Source organism: Mauremys reevesii, linkage group 2, assembly GCF_016161935.1.
Source record: "Mauremys reevesii isolate NIE-2019 linkage group 2, ASM1616193v1, whole genome shotgun sequence".
Taxonomy (NCBI): domain Eukaryota; kingdom Metazoa; phylum Chordata; order Testudines; family Geoemydidae; genus Mauremys; species Mauremys reevesii.
Genome location: NC_052624.1, coordinates 75,290,323 through 75,307,108, shown reverse-complemented (window position 1 = coordinate 75,307,108; position 16,786 = coordinate 75,290,323). Strand labels below are relative to the sequence as shown.

Genomic DNA, 16,786 nt, shown 5'->3' with positions numbered 1-16,786 from the left:
GGAATAAACTGAAATGAGAAAATATTCTCTGCATCTGCAGAAGAGGCTACTGGTGTGTAGAAGGTGACTAATCACCAGTACTGCTGCCTAGTGGTCGGCAGGATCATGGCAGGTCATCTCCCCTTTGCAAATATAGTCCTGTTCTTCAGTGCCCTTCCATGGGGTTTCTAGTCTTTCTCTTTAGCACAGGGATATTGGGGTTTGGGCCCTTGAACTGTCCAGGTGTTCTCCAGCTGGGTTCTCCACTGAGATGAAGGCTTGTGCTGTTGTCACATCGTGGAGTGGGGAGAGGAGTCTGGGCCCATCCTCTCCATTGGCCTCTGGTTCAGGGACCAATGGTGGGCAGCTATGCTCTGCACCTTAGAGTAGTAAGTAGCTTCCCCCTGGACCACCTCATACCCAAGTCTCCTTTTTCCCATAGTGTAAATCAGAGACTCTCAAACTGGCTGACCTGCACAATCGGTCACCTGCCTCTCCTTTATAGGATTGCTCAGGTCTGCCTTGTCAGGTCTGAGGCAAGGCGCTCCTGAGCAGCAGTCTGGTCCCTTCCACTGCTGCTGAGCTGCTCTTCTTCCCCTTTTAAGTCTCCCCTCTAGTTTGTGCAGGCTTTGCAGGTGTGGTTGTGGGTGGCAACCTGGGCTCAGAGCTGTTCCTTAACACCTTGTTTTACAGTGTAGGATTTTTACACCCCCATCATATGGTGTGAAAATCTGGTTGGTGGTTTGACTTTTTAAAAAACTTAGCAGCAAATATGTATTGCTAAATATTATTTATTTAAATTATTTTAATAGATTATAGTAAGTTTAAGTATTACATATGTTATCATAATTTGAAATTTAAATTGGTTTAGTTTACATAAAATAATTGGAGTTCATTTTTTTTAAATCCTCTTCTTATTTTATCCACCCTGCAGTGAGAGCACATGCATGGGTGGAATGCCCAGTGGTGCAGAAGACATGCTGTGTGGCTTCTGAGATCCCATTATTAAAAACATCTTTACTCAGTTCAGTCTCAGATGTAAAAGGACGCTCTCAGGTCAAATTTATTCCCACATCTGTTTTGTAAAACAAGTTTTATAGAACTTAACAATAGAAATGCGTCTGCAATTTTTTTTGTTTAATAGACAGTTAATTTAATCACACTTCTGTCTGAAAACTGTTTATTTTGTCCAATAAGCTGATGTATGCTGAGTTTCCCATGTTTATGTAGTTCTTCCCCACACTGTTGCTGAAAGCCTGTAGTATGGATGGAGTTAAAATATTTTGCTACTAGGTCCATAACATGGTTAGTCTGATGTTTTCACAGAGTGCTTGCTGCTGATGAGAGGTGAAAGAAACCAGGCTTATTATAACTATTTTATTGTTAGAAATGTTCCTCTAATTCTTAAATATCTTTCCCTCTTATTTTTATTTCATAGGTGTTGGTGTCAAAATACCTTGTTGTGCTGCAGTGTTTAGACGACATATGTGCAATAAAACTTCATTAAAAGAACATTAAGTTTGCAAAGTCAAGCACCCAAAAGATAGGAAATACCACAATGAAGGTTACCTGTGCACATTTAATTTGGACCCCTTGTGATAGTCACCTCGTGTTCATATACTATTTTTTTCCACAGGCTTTCAGTTCTCAGGATGGACTCTGCCCATTGAATGGACAGCTATTCAGTGTTTCTTTTTACACTGTCAATGTTTGGTCTCATGCCATGTTTATTGTACACCAAGGCAGGATTTGGATGACTGCAGAATTATTTGTTTCTTCATTGGCTTCTCTGTGGTGCTCATTGCTGTAATACCTTCATAACATCCCCTGTGGTAGGAGGTGATAAACCCGTGCTTTATGGATGGGGAACTGAGGTGCAGAAAAATTAAGACCAAAAGTATCTCATATCCAATAATTGTAGGTGCCCAAGTTGAGACACTTAAAATCTGATTTTTTTTCCAAAGTATGTAGCATTATGTAGCACTTTATATGTTTGTTGACTTGCAGCTTTGAGTGCTCAGCACTTCTCTAAATCAGACCCCAGAGTCTCTAGTCAGGAAATCAGAAAATGAGGAACATGCAGTTAATGACCACCTGTGAAAAGTTTGGTTTATGTGAGTTGGTTTAAGGAACTCTGTGGCAGAGGCAGGGGTAGAGTTCAGGTCTCTAGGTCACTACTCGATTGCCTTAACCACAAGACTATCCTTTCTCATTCTGAAATCCCCTGCCTCATTCGCTATGCACCTTCCTTCTGCTGCAACAAATGAAACGGGAACTCTACGGACAACAGTCCTTCACTACACAGTCTAATTCTTCCCCAAGCAGCTATATCCTGTGCACTGATGGAGGCTGGAGACCTGGGGAAAAATAATGAGAGAATATGTAATTAAAGGGTGTATCACACAAGGAGGCTGAATTAAGGTTGATCAGGATAGCTGAAAGCTCATAACAGGCAGTAAGGGGTGTACTTTTTATCTAACAGGCAAACTTTTGAGCTGCAAGTAAGAACCATGGGTGTAGTGACTGGTGCTTGCAACCTTAGGCTGAAAATGCTGTTTGAAAACATTCTCTGTAATGCAAGCAGTTGGAAGAAGAAATAGATAATGAACTCACCCAACCACTTACTCTGCAAAATTCCTCCTCTTCCAGTAGTTTGACTTGATTAGTTGTATACCACAATGTACTTTAGAAAAAGTGCAGTGGCTAGCTAAGTATGGGGTCTACCTGAAATGTAGCATAGGGCATTACTGCTCGCCAGGGACAATAAATGAGAAATCAAGACTGCAAGACCATTTATTTCTGTTAAGTCTCAGGTCAGATGTGTTGGTCAGTCATGGAAGCCAGATTTTTAAAGTGTTGATCAGCAGTTTGTCCTTGACAAAGGGAAATAACTAGACACGTATAGCCATGGTCCTTTCATTCACACCTGTCACTGACAGTTCAGGTGATGAGAACTGGCATTATTCCCCCAATTTCTCTCTTCATGCTTTCCCAACTTGGCCAGTTATGTTTACACAATAATCCATTAAGATGTCTGATTAAAAACTTTTCACAACAAGATCACAATTATTTAAATAGGTGGCTTTTAGTAGAGTTACTAAACAGCCTTTACAGCTGTTGCAGTAGAGGTGACATTTGTGTGGGACTTATGTATGTGTAATTGTAAGTAGTTTATTTAAAAGATGCATAATTTAGAGAGAGAAATGCCATACTTGGACATCTATAAACATCATTTATCTTATTGACTGAAGAGGCTTTCAAATATATCTAGGGATGTAGGAGCTGCTTCCTTTTAATTGATTTTTCTTTAATGGGGTGGTTTTGGAATGGAGCTATTGAAAATCGAATGCCCGAGAACACTTACCAGCTAGTGATTCTGCTTGTCCACCAAATGGGCATGCAGGAAAGTGCGTGAGAGGGATAATACTTTAAGCCAGTGTACTTCACTGAGCAGAAAAGATACTTGTTTGGTCCTAGTGGAAGTATTCTTGAAGATCTCAAATATTCTCCCTCTTGATATGCTTGACTAAATGTAATTTTCTGAAAGACTTAAGTAGAAGGCTGGACCTGTTATTTCTCGGATAATACGCAGCAGGGGAGAAGGGGAAAAAAACAACAATCTAGTCAGAGATCCCTTATACCTAACAGAGAAACCAAAAATGTGTGGGAGTGAGACCTCAGTATTGATGCAAAAATTAAGTTGTTAAAAACTTGTTTGCACCTTTAGTAAATATTAAAATATAGCTATAAGAGTTTTATAGCCAGGGTGCTTGAAAATAAGCATGCTTAGTTAATTATGTTACAAAATGTTGAAGCTGATCAAAGAAATTACAGAAGGTTTCTGCTTCTATCTATAAATCTAAAAGTAAAGTGAGCCTATACCAGCCCGCCATCCCTTTTCTTTAAAACAAACACAAACAAAACCAGCAACACACACACACACACACACAACCCCCCTGAATTTAAACCCACACAAAATCACAGAAATATCCTGATTGAAATTAATTTCTTTTATAAACACACTAAAGTCATCCTTCTTTAAACTTGGAGAACATTTATGATGAGAAATGTTTTAAAGAAGATACTGGTTCCTCTCGACTCATGTTTCAAATTAAAGGTGAAAACCTTTGTTTTTCAAATGCCTAAGATGGCATACACTTCTTTTAATACGTGTACTGTATTTGCAAATATCTAATTGCAAGCCTTCCTATAATAACTGCCTAATAGAGATGTATAAATAGTAACATGTTTTAGGTACAAATATAGCAAGATCATTTAATGCTAAACTAACTACAAATGTTAGAAGCCATTTAAGTATAGAGTATTTGTATTATTGGGGACTTCAGTGTTTAATTTGTGCCTGGGCTTGCCAGGGCTGAACCCTAAGTTTGGCAGTTCATAGCTCTGGCACCCCTGAGCTAACAGTGCAGTGACTATAAACCCTATTCAGTTGCAAGCTAATCCCTGGATACTTTTTTTAAGAGAGGCTTTCTTGAAAAGCTTTTTCTCTATCCCAGGGCTTCTCCTACCTAGTAAGAGGTTTTGTCCCAGAAATTGAAACCAAGAAAGGTCTCTTCCTTGGGTCTAGCTAGTAAGAAATTTGTGGCCTTTAAGCTAGCAGTTGTGGGACTTGAGTTAGGCCAATTAAATCTCCCAGGAAGTTTTCTGTGTTGGGAGATCCTGCCTTTTACTTGAGAACGTGGAATATGTGAGCCAGAAGAAAAAGAATGTATGTACAGTGCAACAGTTCTGTAAGGCTTTTGAAGGCATATTCTATTTCAGTAGTGATGCCTCTGTGGTGTGGTGTGTTTTGGTTTGTGTGTAGTGGTTTTTATTTTTAAGCACACAAATAAACATTTCTGTGTGGAATAGTCCAGGTGCTTTGTGCAAAAAAGAAAAACATGCCCCCTGTCCTGAGATGCTTGCAATCTAAGAAGGGGGCTATAGTGGAGTTTATCCAAAGTTACAATGATGAAGCCAGATACTAATCTCCATTCAAAGTGTCTAGGAATTTGACTTCTTAGAGATGAGGGGCAGGAGTGTGTGTGTATGTGTGTGTTTGTTTTTTTTAAAGCTGTCACCTAAACTGTGTATTTTGGAGAAATGAAATTGGAGTGTGAGTCCTTGGTTCATCAGGTGGTTTGTTGTGAGGCAATTTTAGATGTGAAGTCTGTATACCAAGCCTGTCAAATCTTATGGATGTTGTTGTGGAAAGTGACACTTTCATTACGCTTTTGTGAAAGACTGAATATCTTGGGAATGTCTTCAATTCATATTATATTATTTTTGCTACAGCAAAGAATAGATTTGATCAGTTGCAGGCTTCCTTGCCACTTGAATTTGACAGCAAGATGTTCTGTTTTCCAGCTATGCTGCTTGCATTTAATGGCCAAAGGGAAAGTATTGCAACCAATTTTCTCTTACTTCCCAAGGGCAACCAGCATTGCAGACTTCTGATGACACAGACTATAATGACTTTCATGATATTTTCACAGGTTTCAATAATACATATGGCCAGCAGCTGGTCTGAAAATTGCTATTGTGAGCGAAGGTGTATAACCAATTGTGAGTGAAGATGTATCTACCCTTATTGATTTAGTGGATTTGTCATGTTAAATATCATACTTTTAAAAAGTAAATTTCCTTATCTGTTTAATGAATAACACCACAGATTTATTAAAAGAACTGAAAAAAATCTAAATTTCACAATGCTCTTTAAGTGAACTACAAGAAGCAAATAATTTGGCAATGAAAATAGACTAGACTGTCCGTTTCACTTGTTTATAATCCACTTCTAGTCTACTGTACGTTCAGGTTTACTTGTTCTAGCTAGGGTCAACTTTCTACTTGCAAAAACCCGAACACCCATGCCCTGCCCCACCCCTCCTCCAAAGCCCTGCCCCTGCCCTGCCCCTTCTCCAAGGCTCCCCCCCGGTCGCTCATTCTCCCCACCCTCACTCGCTCATTTTCACGGGGCTGGGGCAGGGGATTGGGTGTGAGTGGGGGTGTGGGCTCCAGGTGGGGCCAGAAATGAGGAGTTCAGAGTGCAGGAGGGGGCTCCAGGCTGGGGCAGGGGGTTGGGGTGAGGGGTAGGGATGAGGGTTCTGGCTGGGGATGTTGGCTCTGGACTGGGGCTGGGGAAGAGGGGTTTGGGGTGCAGGAGTGGGCTCTGGCTTGGGACCGAGGGGTTTGGAGGGTGGGAAAGGGATCAAGGCTGGTCAGGGGTGCAGGCTCTGTGTGGCACTTACCTCAGGCAGCTGCATGTCCCCCCTCCAGCTCCTATATGGAGGTGCAGTCAGGCAGCTCTGCGCGTCACCCTGTCCGCAGGTGCTGCCCGCGCAGCTCCCATAGAAGCTCGAGAGCCTGTGCTTGGGGCGGGGGCAGCGTGCGGAGCCAGAGAGGGGACATGTTGTGACTTTTGGGAGCCATGTGGAGCCAAGGCAGGCAGGGAGCCTGCCTGAGCCCCCCTGCATCGCTGACCAGACTTTTAACAGGCCAGTCAGAGGTGCTGACCGGAGCTGCCAGGGTCCTTTTTCACCTGGGCATTTCGGCTGAAAACCGGACACCTGGCAACCTAGTCTAGCACAAAATCAGTTTAAAAACAATTGTTTCCACTGGAATTTTAAAGAATTTTCCATGGAAGTGTTTTTGGTTAAGTGAAGTGAGGCCTTACACTCAACTGTGTGTCATTTGTCTGTCTATAACATAATAAGTTCTGAAGACTGCATTTAATCAATTCAGAAGTGTCAGGGAATGTTCTGGGTATCCGTGGGCAGGACTGTATTGATAGTGGATAAAACAGGAAAAACCTGATTTCCACTAATGTAGTGGTTATGATTATGTAGGTTCTGGGTTCAGGGGTGAGCAAGTGATGTCACAGAGGCCTGTGGACAGGGAACAGAGTTGCGCTGGATACAAGGATGAGGCAGTGATCTCAGGGCTGGGGCCTAAGATTAGAGGGCTAGAGAGCTTCCTGTGTTTGCAACACCAATTGGGCCTGATTTCAATGGAAATGAAGCCTCTCGCATCGCTGTGTCTGGTCAGTCTCCCTCTTAGGCAGCTGCCTTGCCCTCTTCTCCCAGTTGAGTCTCTCGATTCTGAGGGTGGGATGACTAGCTTGAGTGGGGGGCAGAGGGGCTGGTTGAACGTACCGCTTTACTTACATAAGCAATGAAGTGTGTGACTCTAGATATTGTTCCTAAGTTATGTAAAACCTGTATTTTCAAAGTTTAAATTGAGGTCTTATAACAAAAAAGGGCAGTGGAGAGGGTCCTCCAAGGTGTCTAGAGTGGCTGTATGGGACACAACCAGTCAGGGCCCAGCACATGGGTGGCGAGTATCAAAGGCAGGGGAAGGCTCAACCTACTCAAGTTGCCTGTGTGGCCCCACCCACACTCCACCACCAGTCTCCCTTGTTGTCCCAACGTGCTCTGCTGTGGCTTTTGGCCGGGGCCTGGGCCAGTGGCACTGGAACCGGGGGGACAAAGGGCCATAGCCCCCTCACTTTTTGAAAGTGGACGGGCCTGGCCTGTACACTTTTTTTTTTCATTGGGGCAGACCCCACCCCCTTCCCCTCCTCTTCCCCCTGAGGTCCCACCACCCCAACCCCTGGCCAGGCCAGTGTGGAGCCCAGCTGGGAAGCTCAGCAGCTTTGGGAAGCTGCAGTGGACCCTTCACCTGCCTGGGGTGTATGGGGGCTGAGAGCAGCCCCCGGCCCGTGTCCCCACTCCCTGGCCGCCCAGAGCAGAAGGAAGATCTGTGCCTCCATGCCAGCTCCCCACAGCTGCCTGCCTGGCTCTTCTTTGCTTTTCCCCAGACAATAGAATGAAATATGGCCATATTTCATATTGTATGGTGTTTATTTGCTTTGAATACTGTTAAGATGAATGTATGCAAGAGATAGAAGTCAAGCGTATTAGAGTGAGTGGAGAGGATCAGTTGTTAGATAAGTACATTTCAGAAATTTTTCTAAGGTAAAGCAGAAGAGTTTGGAAGATGGTAGGTAAATTAATAAGTTAATTGTCATGATTCAAAGTGGTATTGATGAGATCATGAATTACTTTTATAAAAAGTCAAAACTTCTGATTAATTTCCTTTTTTACTAGAAATGTCAGAAAACAAGCAGCAATAATTTTTTTTTCATTAAAGAGGGCAGTGTGTTTAATGTTGTTTATAGCATCAGTAATGTGTCTGTTTTGGACCTGGCTGATATACTCAAACACTTGTTAAACAGTTATGGATAGTGACAGATTAAATGTTTGAATAGCAACATATTCTATCATATCTAACAGTAGTAATGTACACTGGCTTTACCTCTTATGCATTACATAATGTAGTTTTAGATGACTGATCATTTTGATCATGAAAACAGATTGAATTAATTCATATAGGACCAAGATACATCAAATATAAACAATTATTGGGATATTTGTTATATAACTTTACTTTTTTCCGTAGAGTGGTGCTTAATCAGCTTTACCAGTGCCAAAGCAATAACATTTTAACTTGCTTTTAGGCAGACTCTCTTTAATGAACGCTCATAACACAATCCATTCTATATGACCGTGTTGTCAATTGGGAGACATCGGTTAATGGTGCTATTGTTAAGTTAATGTGTCCTGTATAACACTAACTGTGTGTGTGTGTGTGTGTGTGTTTCTATTGTAAGTGTTTAGTATTATGTAATTTTCCCTAGTATCCCCACCAGGACAGTTTCTGAAGGCTATGGTAAATTTTTCATAAGTATTGATCTTTAAAACTAAATATAGAAATCTAGAGTGATGTATCATTGTTAGATAAATGTATATTGTGTGAAAGGAATGACAATAAAATGTAAAGGGAGAAAAAGATCTCAAGATTAAATAGATGTAAACAAGTTGGCACCAGAATTCTCTTTGTATAGTTTGTAATATTCTGAATAAATGACTTCCAGAACTCAAAGGGGAGATTTCCCCTGTACATTTTTCTTTTCTTTTATAACAATTTCCAAAAATGTATGTGATAGATGTCCATTCCCTCTCTTCTTCTCCACTGTTTTGTATATTCATTTTGTTTCTACTTGTGGAAGGTAGAAATCTAGTCCTTCCCAAGTTCCTCCTGCACTTTGCTGATGCCTGAAGTGGGTCGTCTTAAGGCAAAGCCTCCTGTTTGTAACTGGCAAGACATTGGTTTTGGAAGAATGGATTCCCTCCATCTTCCTTTCCTCTGTGTCTTCGCTTGCCATATTCTCTTAGTAGTCATGTTCTTCTCCCTTCATCATTGTTTAATTCCTCTCTCCATCTCCGTTATTCATGGCTCCTCCTTCAGAACCTTTTAGGGCACCTTCTAATCTCTCTCTTCTCCTCCTGCTTATGCTGTGGGAGCGTTGCGTTCAATTTCATGTAGCTCCCACACCTGCAATACCTCCAATGTATGTGTTTAAGTCAGTGGTTTTCAAAGTTTAGTACTAGTGACCCCTTTCACATAGCAAGCCTCTGAGTGCGACCCCCTCTTCCCCCCACCTTATAAAGTAAAAACACTTTTAAAAATATATTTAACACCATTATAAATGCTGGAGGCAAAGCAGGGTTTGGGATGGAGGCTGACAGCTCGTGACCTCCCATGTAATAACCTCTGACCCCCTGAGGGCTCCTGACCCCCAGTTTGAGAATCCCTGGTTTAAGTTAAAGAGGGAAGTAGAGCACCAGTTGATGTTACCATAGGAGCTAACAGTGTTTGGGACCTTTATAAGCAGTATTTCTATGCCACAGTCAGAGTGCGAGACTAGACCCTTTTTGTCCTTTGGCCTATTCCTGGGTCAGAGAGCAACAGTACTGCCTAAATTGTATTGGCATGCTAAACCTGGCTGTCCAATATAAATTGTGGTTGTTGTTATGTTTCTATAGAGAATTGCATTCTTTTCCCTTGATCCACATAGTAGAAATGAAGAAGGTAGAACACTGAAAAATAATTAAGATTGGTATAGACCAACAGCAGCAACTTTTTATTTACTTTTTAAAAAATGTTACTATTTAATTGTATAGTACCAAAAGTGTGTTAGATACTTTAGAGGTAGCTAAGACAAGGTCTCAGCTCTTAAAAGGTAGGCCAGATCTACACTTTTGTGACAAATTTCATGCCTTCTGTGACGTAGTTAGATTGACTTAACCCCCCATAGACGTATCTAGGTCAATAGAATTCTTCTGTTGACCTAGCTACCGTCTCTCAAAGAGGTGGGTTTACTACAGTGATGGAAAAATCATCCCCGTCGCTGTAGTGCCTACACTACAGGGCTACAGTGGTGTTGCTGCCTCTGTAGTGCTTGTAGGGTGGACATCACCGTAATACCAAAGTAGATGCCACACAAATGAAAACGTCTAATTGGTGTTACCTGAAGTTGTATATGCTCGGGGTATGTGTTGTCTAACATACTTTTTATCCTGGTTTACAGGAACACTTTCAAAAATTACATGTTGATTAGAAAGAAATGGAAAAGGTGTTTGTTGAATTATGGATCTTCCCTGAATTAGGTATAATGGTAATTTGTGTGGGAAAGGGGAGACAATAATAACCTTTCTCAAAGGTGGTGTAAGATGCAAAATGTACTATATGCTGACCAAAAGGATGACCTGTCTAAAACCGTGGTAAGTGTGTTCACAGCTGAACATCGAAGGGATGGAAACAATGTAAATAAGATCTCAAGCCCAGGACAGGAAAGGCTTTCATGAGAACAATTTATTTATTTAGATAAATAAGTAATGTCATGAAAACAAACTGAAAGATACTGTCAGTTGGACTGCTGGACAGATGCACTCAGATCAAGATGATTTAGAAACCTTTTTGTACGCTGCTTATTTAATGGGTAAATTCCTAAAATTACTATACTGGACAAAGATTAGAGAAAATACTTTCTTTAACCTTTCAGTGTTGTTTAGTTTGTGGATTTTACAGTGTATTTTTATTACCCTTTTCATGTTGTTTCCTATATAGTTGGTGAGTCAGCTCTCTCATTTCTGTAAAATTTTCCCACATCAACAAGGAAGAGGGAAAAATGTTTTAAAAGGAGGAAAACAGGATGCAAAATCACAGAGTTTGACAGGGAGACTTATGGACTAGTATAATAAATGCAAGTAATTTATCTTTCCTTTTGAAATTGACTAAATTTCAGTCTGATGGTCTCCCTGTATCTCAAGATGCCCACTGCAGACTTTACCCTATGAAAGCTCTTGTCCAAACAGGATATGAGTTATACTGCTTATTTTTGCTGTGTTGTGTTTTTTTTCTTACTGAAAGATAAAAATTATTCATTTATTTAAAATAACTTGAAATTTCTGGCTGTTGCTTTGGGATAAGTGTTAAGCCAATTTGAGGGAAGAGATACACACAACTCTTTACTTGACTAAATGGGGTGGAAGTTATACAGTATGGAAAGTTGCATGTTCCAAACCCCTGTATGACGTTTATCTATACAGATGCAATACAAAAATGTCAAGGTTGTGGCTGGGCTTTCCAAAGGAGCTCATGTGAGTTAAAATCCCCAGCTCTTACTGAATTTCAGTCAAAGTTTGGCACTTAATTTGCATGGACTCCTTTGGAAAGTCCAGCCTAAATATTAATATTTTACTATAAATAGGTGAGCTGGTAACACTAAGTTTGTAAAACTGTACTTGGCTTGTAAAAATGATAGAATGCTTGGTCACTACCTTACAAGCACAAATGGATTAAAATGTTAGATCAAAGCCTTCGCTAATAGTATTCTGTTTCCCCCCACCTTCTTTTCCTGGTCCACTGAATTGATAATTTCAGTAGGCTATTAAATAGTGTTCTTTGCTAGATTTAACATATTTATCAGTTATTTTATTTTAATATTATAGCCGTTGGGGGCCCTAGTCAGAGATGAGAATCCCATTGTGCATAGATATCAATCATACAAACAAGTAACACAGAGTCAAAAAAGCAAACAGGATGTTAGGAATCATTAAAAAGGGGATAGAGAATAAGACTGAGAATATATTATTGCCCTTATATAAATCCATGGTACGCCCACATCTCGAATACTGTGTACAGATGTGGTCTCCTCACCTCAAAAAAGATATTCTAGCACTAGAAAAGGTTCAGAAAAGAGCCACTAAAATGATTAGGGGTTTAGAGAGGGTCCCATATGAGGAAAGATTAAAGAGGCTAGGACTCTTCAGTTTGGAAAAGAGGAGACTAAGGGGGGACATGATAGAGGTATATAAAATCATGAGTGATGTTGAGAAAGTGGATAAGGAAAAGTTATTTACTTATTCCCATAATACAAGAACTAGGGGTCACCAAATGAAATTAATAGGCAGCAGGTTTAAAACAAATAAAAGGAAGTTCTTCTTCACGCAGCGCACAGTCAACTTGTGGAACTCCTTACCTGAGGAGGTTGTGAAGGCTAGGACTATAACAATGTTTAAAAGGGGACTGGATAAATTCATGGTGGCTAAGTCCATAAATGGCTATTAGCCAGGATGGGTAAGAATGGTGTCCCTAGCCTCTGTTCGTCAGAGGATGGAGATGGATGGCAGGAGAGAGATCACTTGATCATTGCCTGTTAGGTTCACTCCCTCAGGGGCACCTGGCATTGGCCACTGTCGGTAGACAGATACTGGGCTAGATGGACCTTTGGTCTGACCCGGTACGGCCTTTCTTTTGTTCTTATGAGACAATATTTGCCCCTGAGAGCTCGGAATTGTAAGTTCATGACTAGGTGTGATAGAGAGATATGAAAGCCAAATAGTGGTGGTTGTGTGGGGATTCAGCTCATCACCTCCCTAGTCATTATCACAGTAAGCAGAGGGACTTGAAGGGAGGTGAAAGTAGTGATTCTACCAATTTTGTGATGGGCAGTTTTTCCCGTAGCAAAAAGCATAGAGGCAGGTGTCAGAGGAAGTGGATGATTGAGGTTGGGGTTTTTATTGCACCATTAACCTCACTTTTTCTCTGTTAAAGTAAAAAAGATTTTGGAAGAGTAGGTTTAAAGTATGAAGGTCCTTAAAGGTGAGGACAAGATCCTTCTGTTTGATGCAAGGGAGAGTGTGGAGGCACGCAAAGTGGGGAACAAAGCGGTTAGAACGAGTCAGGAAGATTGTCCTACCAACAGCTTTGAGTGGACTTGAGCAGTCTTAGATTGCAGCAATTGTGTCAGAGAGGTGAAGTTTATTAGTTGAAATGTGAGATAAAGACTTGGACAAGAACTTTGAAAGCCTAGACAGACCGGGCAGTACTGGAAATACTGTGTAGGAACCAGTGGCAAGATTTAGAGGCAGTCTGGATGTGTGGGCCAGAGATAGGGCTGAGTCAAAGATGACACCCAGTTATTATTTTGTTTTGAAGGCAAGTTGCAGTTTTACAGACAAGAACTGTAAATCACTAACAGCACTTTGCAACTGACGTGAATCTGTGTATAGCAATATGAAACTTTGTTCTCTGTTCCCATATTAAATATTTGATCCAGAAGGACAACAACAAATAATGCCCTGCCAAATGCTTGATTTAGTGTCATTACTCACATGTTTTTATTAGGTGCTATAAGAAGCCACTTGCATCTACGTAAGATCTTCTGTCTTATCTGCTGTGTTTAATAGACCATTTTCCCTGAAATAGGACAGAATTTTCAACTACTTTGGCAAAGGTTATACATTATTGAAGACCTGGTTCAGTGTACATGATTTAAAGATGGATATATATACATCAAGATTAGTAGAAATGCTTTGTGTTTCCAGCTCTGAGTGTTGGGCTAGAGTAACTCAGTTTGAGATGACTAAAGTGGAGGCATTTTCATTCTACATTTAAAATAAATATGAATTAGCTACTTAATCATCTCATCTGTACAAGTAGCAATAAATGTATCCCCATTTCTGTGGCAAATACTGTAATCTTAGCAATGGATTTATTCATTGGCCCATATAATCAGTGTGTGGATCGAAGTGGGATTGTCTAATAGGTTCGGGAGACTGAGAACTAAGTCGTGAGGATGTAGGGTGCTGCAATTTCAAATTCTGAGGTGAAGTGCAATGTTGTTGATCTATAAACTACTATTGATTAAAATGTCAGTTCTCGTCATACTGAACTAGGCAACTTCTACTGTAAGTTTAATGGGAGGTGTTACTTTGATTTTTCACATATCTCCTGTAAATGTACTCTCCATTGGTTTGCTACATAAGTCATTCCTCTGTTCTCTCCAAGGCTTCCCTCAAAGCCAGGTGGGGAGAGACAGGGTGAAAAACACAAACTAAAGTAAGGACTTTTTGTAAATAGATGTTTATCAAATTTAGTGGGCTATACTTTTGGAGTATTGTGTGACTTCCCCATCAATAGTTGACTGTTTCACCAATCTTCTTAACATGTAAGCTTCAAATAAAGTGCTTACCTAGGGTAGTACTGCTTTAAGCAAACTCTCTTTTCATTTGGTCACGTAAGACTTTGTTTCTTGTCTTTCTGCTTTCATCCTTTATATCTTGATGACTCTCTGAGTCAGTGACTGTTATCCAGATGGATTTTCACTAGGACTGACACCTTCCTACTATTAGTTATTTGAATATCTGGATGGATGGGTTTCCCCCTGCTGTTGGAACTTGATTGGCAGAGTGATAGATTTGTTGACTTGAAGATTCCCCCCACCCCCAAGCTCCCACCAACTGCAATCCTACAGGCTGGCTTCTGTACTTCCTACTTTAATTTCTAATGGGAACTGCATGTCTATATCCCTTAGACCAGCTTTGAAAATCCCAGCCATAATGGGACTTATGTGATATTTTCCCTTCTGATTATATTTTGTAATATCTTGTGTTCTGCTCAACCCTGTGCAAAAGCATTTGCATATTTCCTTTTAAAAAAAGTATTGAGAGAAATGAGGGGGTCATATTTGCAAATATAATTAGGCAAATAAGGCCATCCTTTTGCATACAGTGCAAGTGGACTCAGATGGCTGCAGAGGTGTCTCTGGGTATCTGGACAGATGATGTCATAAAAGTAGTAAGTGCCTTGCCAGGCACAGGGGCTTGTCACAAACCCAGAAGTGACAGGCATAAAATGCCATACTCACCTAGCTTTCCATTTTTGGCAGATAGATATATTTGACAGGGCACCACGTTTGGGATGTTTCACTGAAATCTGTATTAGTGGAGGGGGGTGACTTTCTTTAAAGATCACATTCAATTAGAAACACTTTTTCCCATGTCCACTCATTGAACCTGGACTCGTCTGTATTATCATCAAACTGAAATAATGGTATTGTTTTGATATTTATTCTCAAATGTACAGGATACTATATAACAAAAAATGTTTTCCTCCTTGTTTAACATTTCTGTGAAATTTAAATTAAATTTAACCCATGTTTGCTCTTCAGTAGCTATGTGAAAAACTGTACAACTGTGGTTTCTTTGAACAGGTACTTTGTGCTGGATTTTGAGACTGGGATTCTGCAGTATTTTGTGAATGAACAAAGTAAAAACCAGAAGCCACGAGGAGCCCTGTCTTTAGCTGGAGCTATAATCTCTCTCAGTGATGAAGTGCCGCACATGTTAGTAGTATACTTTGCTAATGGAGAGATGTATAAACTGAGAGGTATAGTAATCTACTAGCTACTTCTTAAACATGCTTATATAAGACTAGCCTTTCCTCCCATTCTTGTAACTTTTTTTGTCTTTACCTTTTTTCCCAATTATGACAAAAAATCAAGTTGAAGTTATGTTGATGGCCACCTTACTGCATGCTAGACAATACAGTGGAAAAATAACCTGCAATTTAGTACATTGCCATAGGAAATTATACAATCTACTGTTATGGTGTCATAACCATGGCATAGGGATGGTGCAGTATTGTTGGTTGGCTTGATGTGTGACAATTCTCAGTCCAATATACTTGTATTTAAAAAAAAATGTGGTGAGGGTTAGGCTAGATTTAACAATTAAACTGCAAACTAGCTAGCCATCATATTTTAGAATCTACTGTAAAGCAAACAGAAACCCTAACGAAGAGGCATAAAGATTTGAACACACTATTTAAATTGCATAGACATTTAGATGCATAGCAAAGCAACAAAGGGATTTTCTGTCAAGGAGGCTTAGTTTTTGAACAGTTACGATTAATGTACTCATAATTTCTGCAGTGCTCTGCCTACTGACTGAGATTTGCAAGATTACACACAGCAGCATGCGGCTTATTACTAAATTGTTATACTGGCAACATAGCTGATGAGAAATTTAATAAAATATTCCCTCTTCTGTTCCCTTATTGCTAAAATTAATTTGATAATTTGAATTACCATTAATCTGAGATTCAGCAGTACATGTAATTTTGTATTTGTGTTCTTAATGTTGATATGGCATTTAATGATTCAAAGTGGTTTGCTAATAAGAATTTTTAGTAGTTGATACATCATAACTGAATTATACATTTAATACACTCTTACAGAATTCATACTGGTATAAATTGCAAACACTGTTTTCCAATAATTTTAAAGGTGGTGTGCAAAGGGGAGAAAAATTGAGTTTGTGCCCTTTTATGCTGCTTTTCAATGCATCAAGGCAGCATGTTAGGGTTTTTAGAGATTTTTAGTCAGACTATAAAACTCTTACTGAATTGAATTTACTTAAAATTTTTTTGGGGAGGGAGGTTGGTAAAACTTACCTAACTTCAGTGATTGATTAACATACAAGTCTTCAGTCACAGAGTATCTTCTTAGGTTGAGGCTTAAACTTTGTCTCTGAGAAAATGTTACTGATTTAACTAAATTGGTTTAGACTGGTGCACTTTTACAAGGCCTCATGCAGTAAATAGACTTTTAATTTCACTTAGG

General features: G+C 40.0%; 1 protein-coding gene and 1 long non-coding RNA gene across 7 annotated transcripts in view; one reads left to right on the top strand and one right to left on the bottom strand.

Annotated features, from left to right (window-relative positions):
- Positions 1–16,786, top strand: part of OSBPL10 (oxysterol binding protein like 10) — a 172,211-nt gene that overhangs the window by 32,978 nt on the left and 122,447 nt on the right. For 2 of the 6 annotated variants that reach the window (XM_039525645.1, XM_039525644.1), the window contains exon 2: positions 15,377–15,552. In XM_039525645.1, the coding sequence (XP_039381579.1) occupies positions 15,377–15,552 (176 nt within the window). Of the gene's footprint in view, positions 1–6,887; positions 7,019–10,218; positions 10,370–11,066; positions 11,084–15,060; positions 15,217–15,376; positions 15,553–16,786 lie in introns of those variants that run through there. The other 4 variants (XM_039525647.1, XM_039525650.1, XM_039525646.1 and 1 more) reach the window with 4 other exon arrangements.
- Positions 11,139–14,564, bottom strand: LOC120398313. Its single transcript, XR_005594310.1, has 3 exons — positions 14,357–14,564; positions 13,497–13,581; positions 11,139–11,243 (listed from the first exon to the last, which is right to left on the bottom strand). It is a non-coding gene; the product is annotated as an uncharacterized LOC120398313 (long non-coding RNA).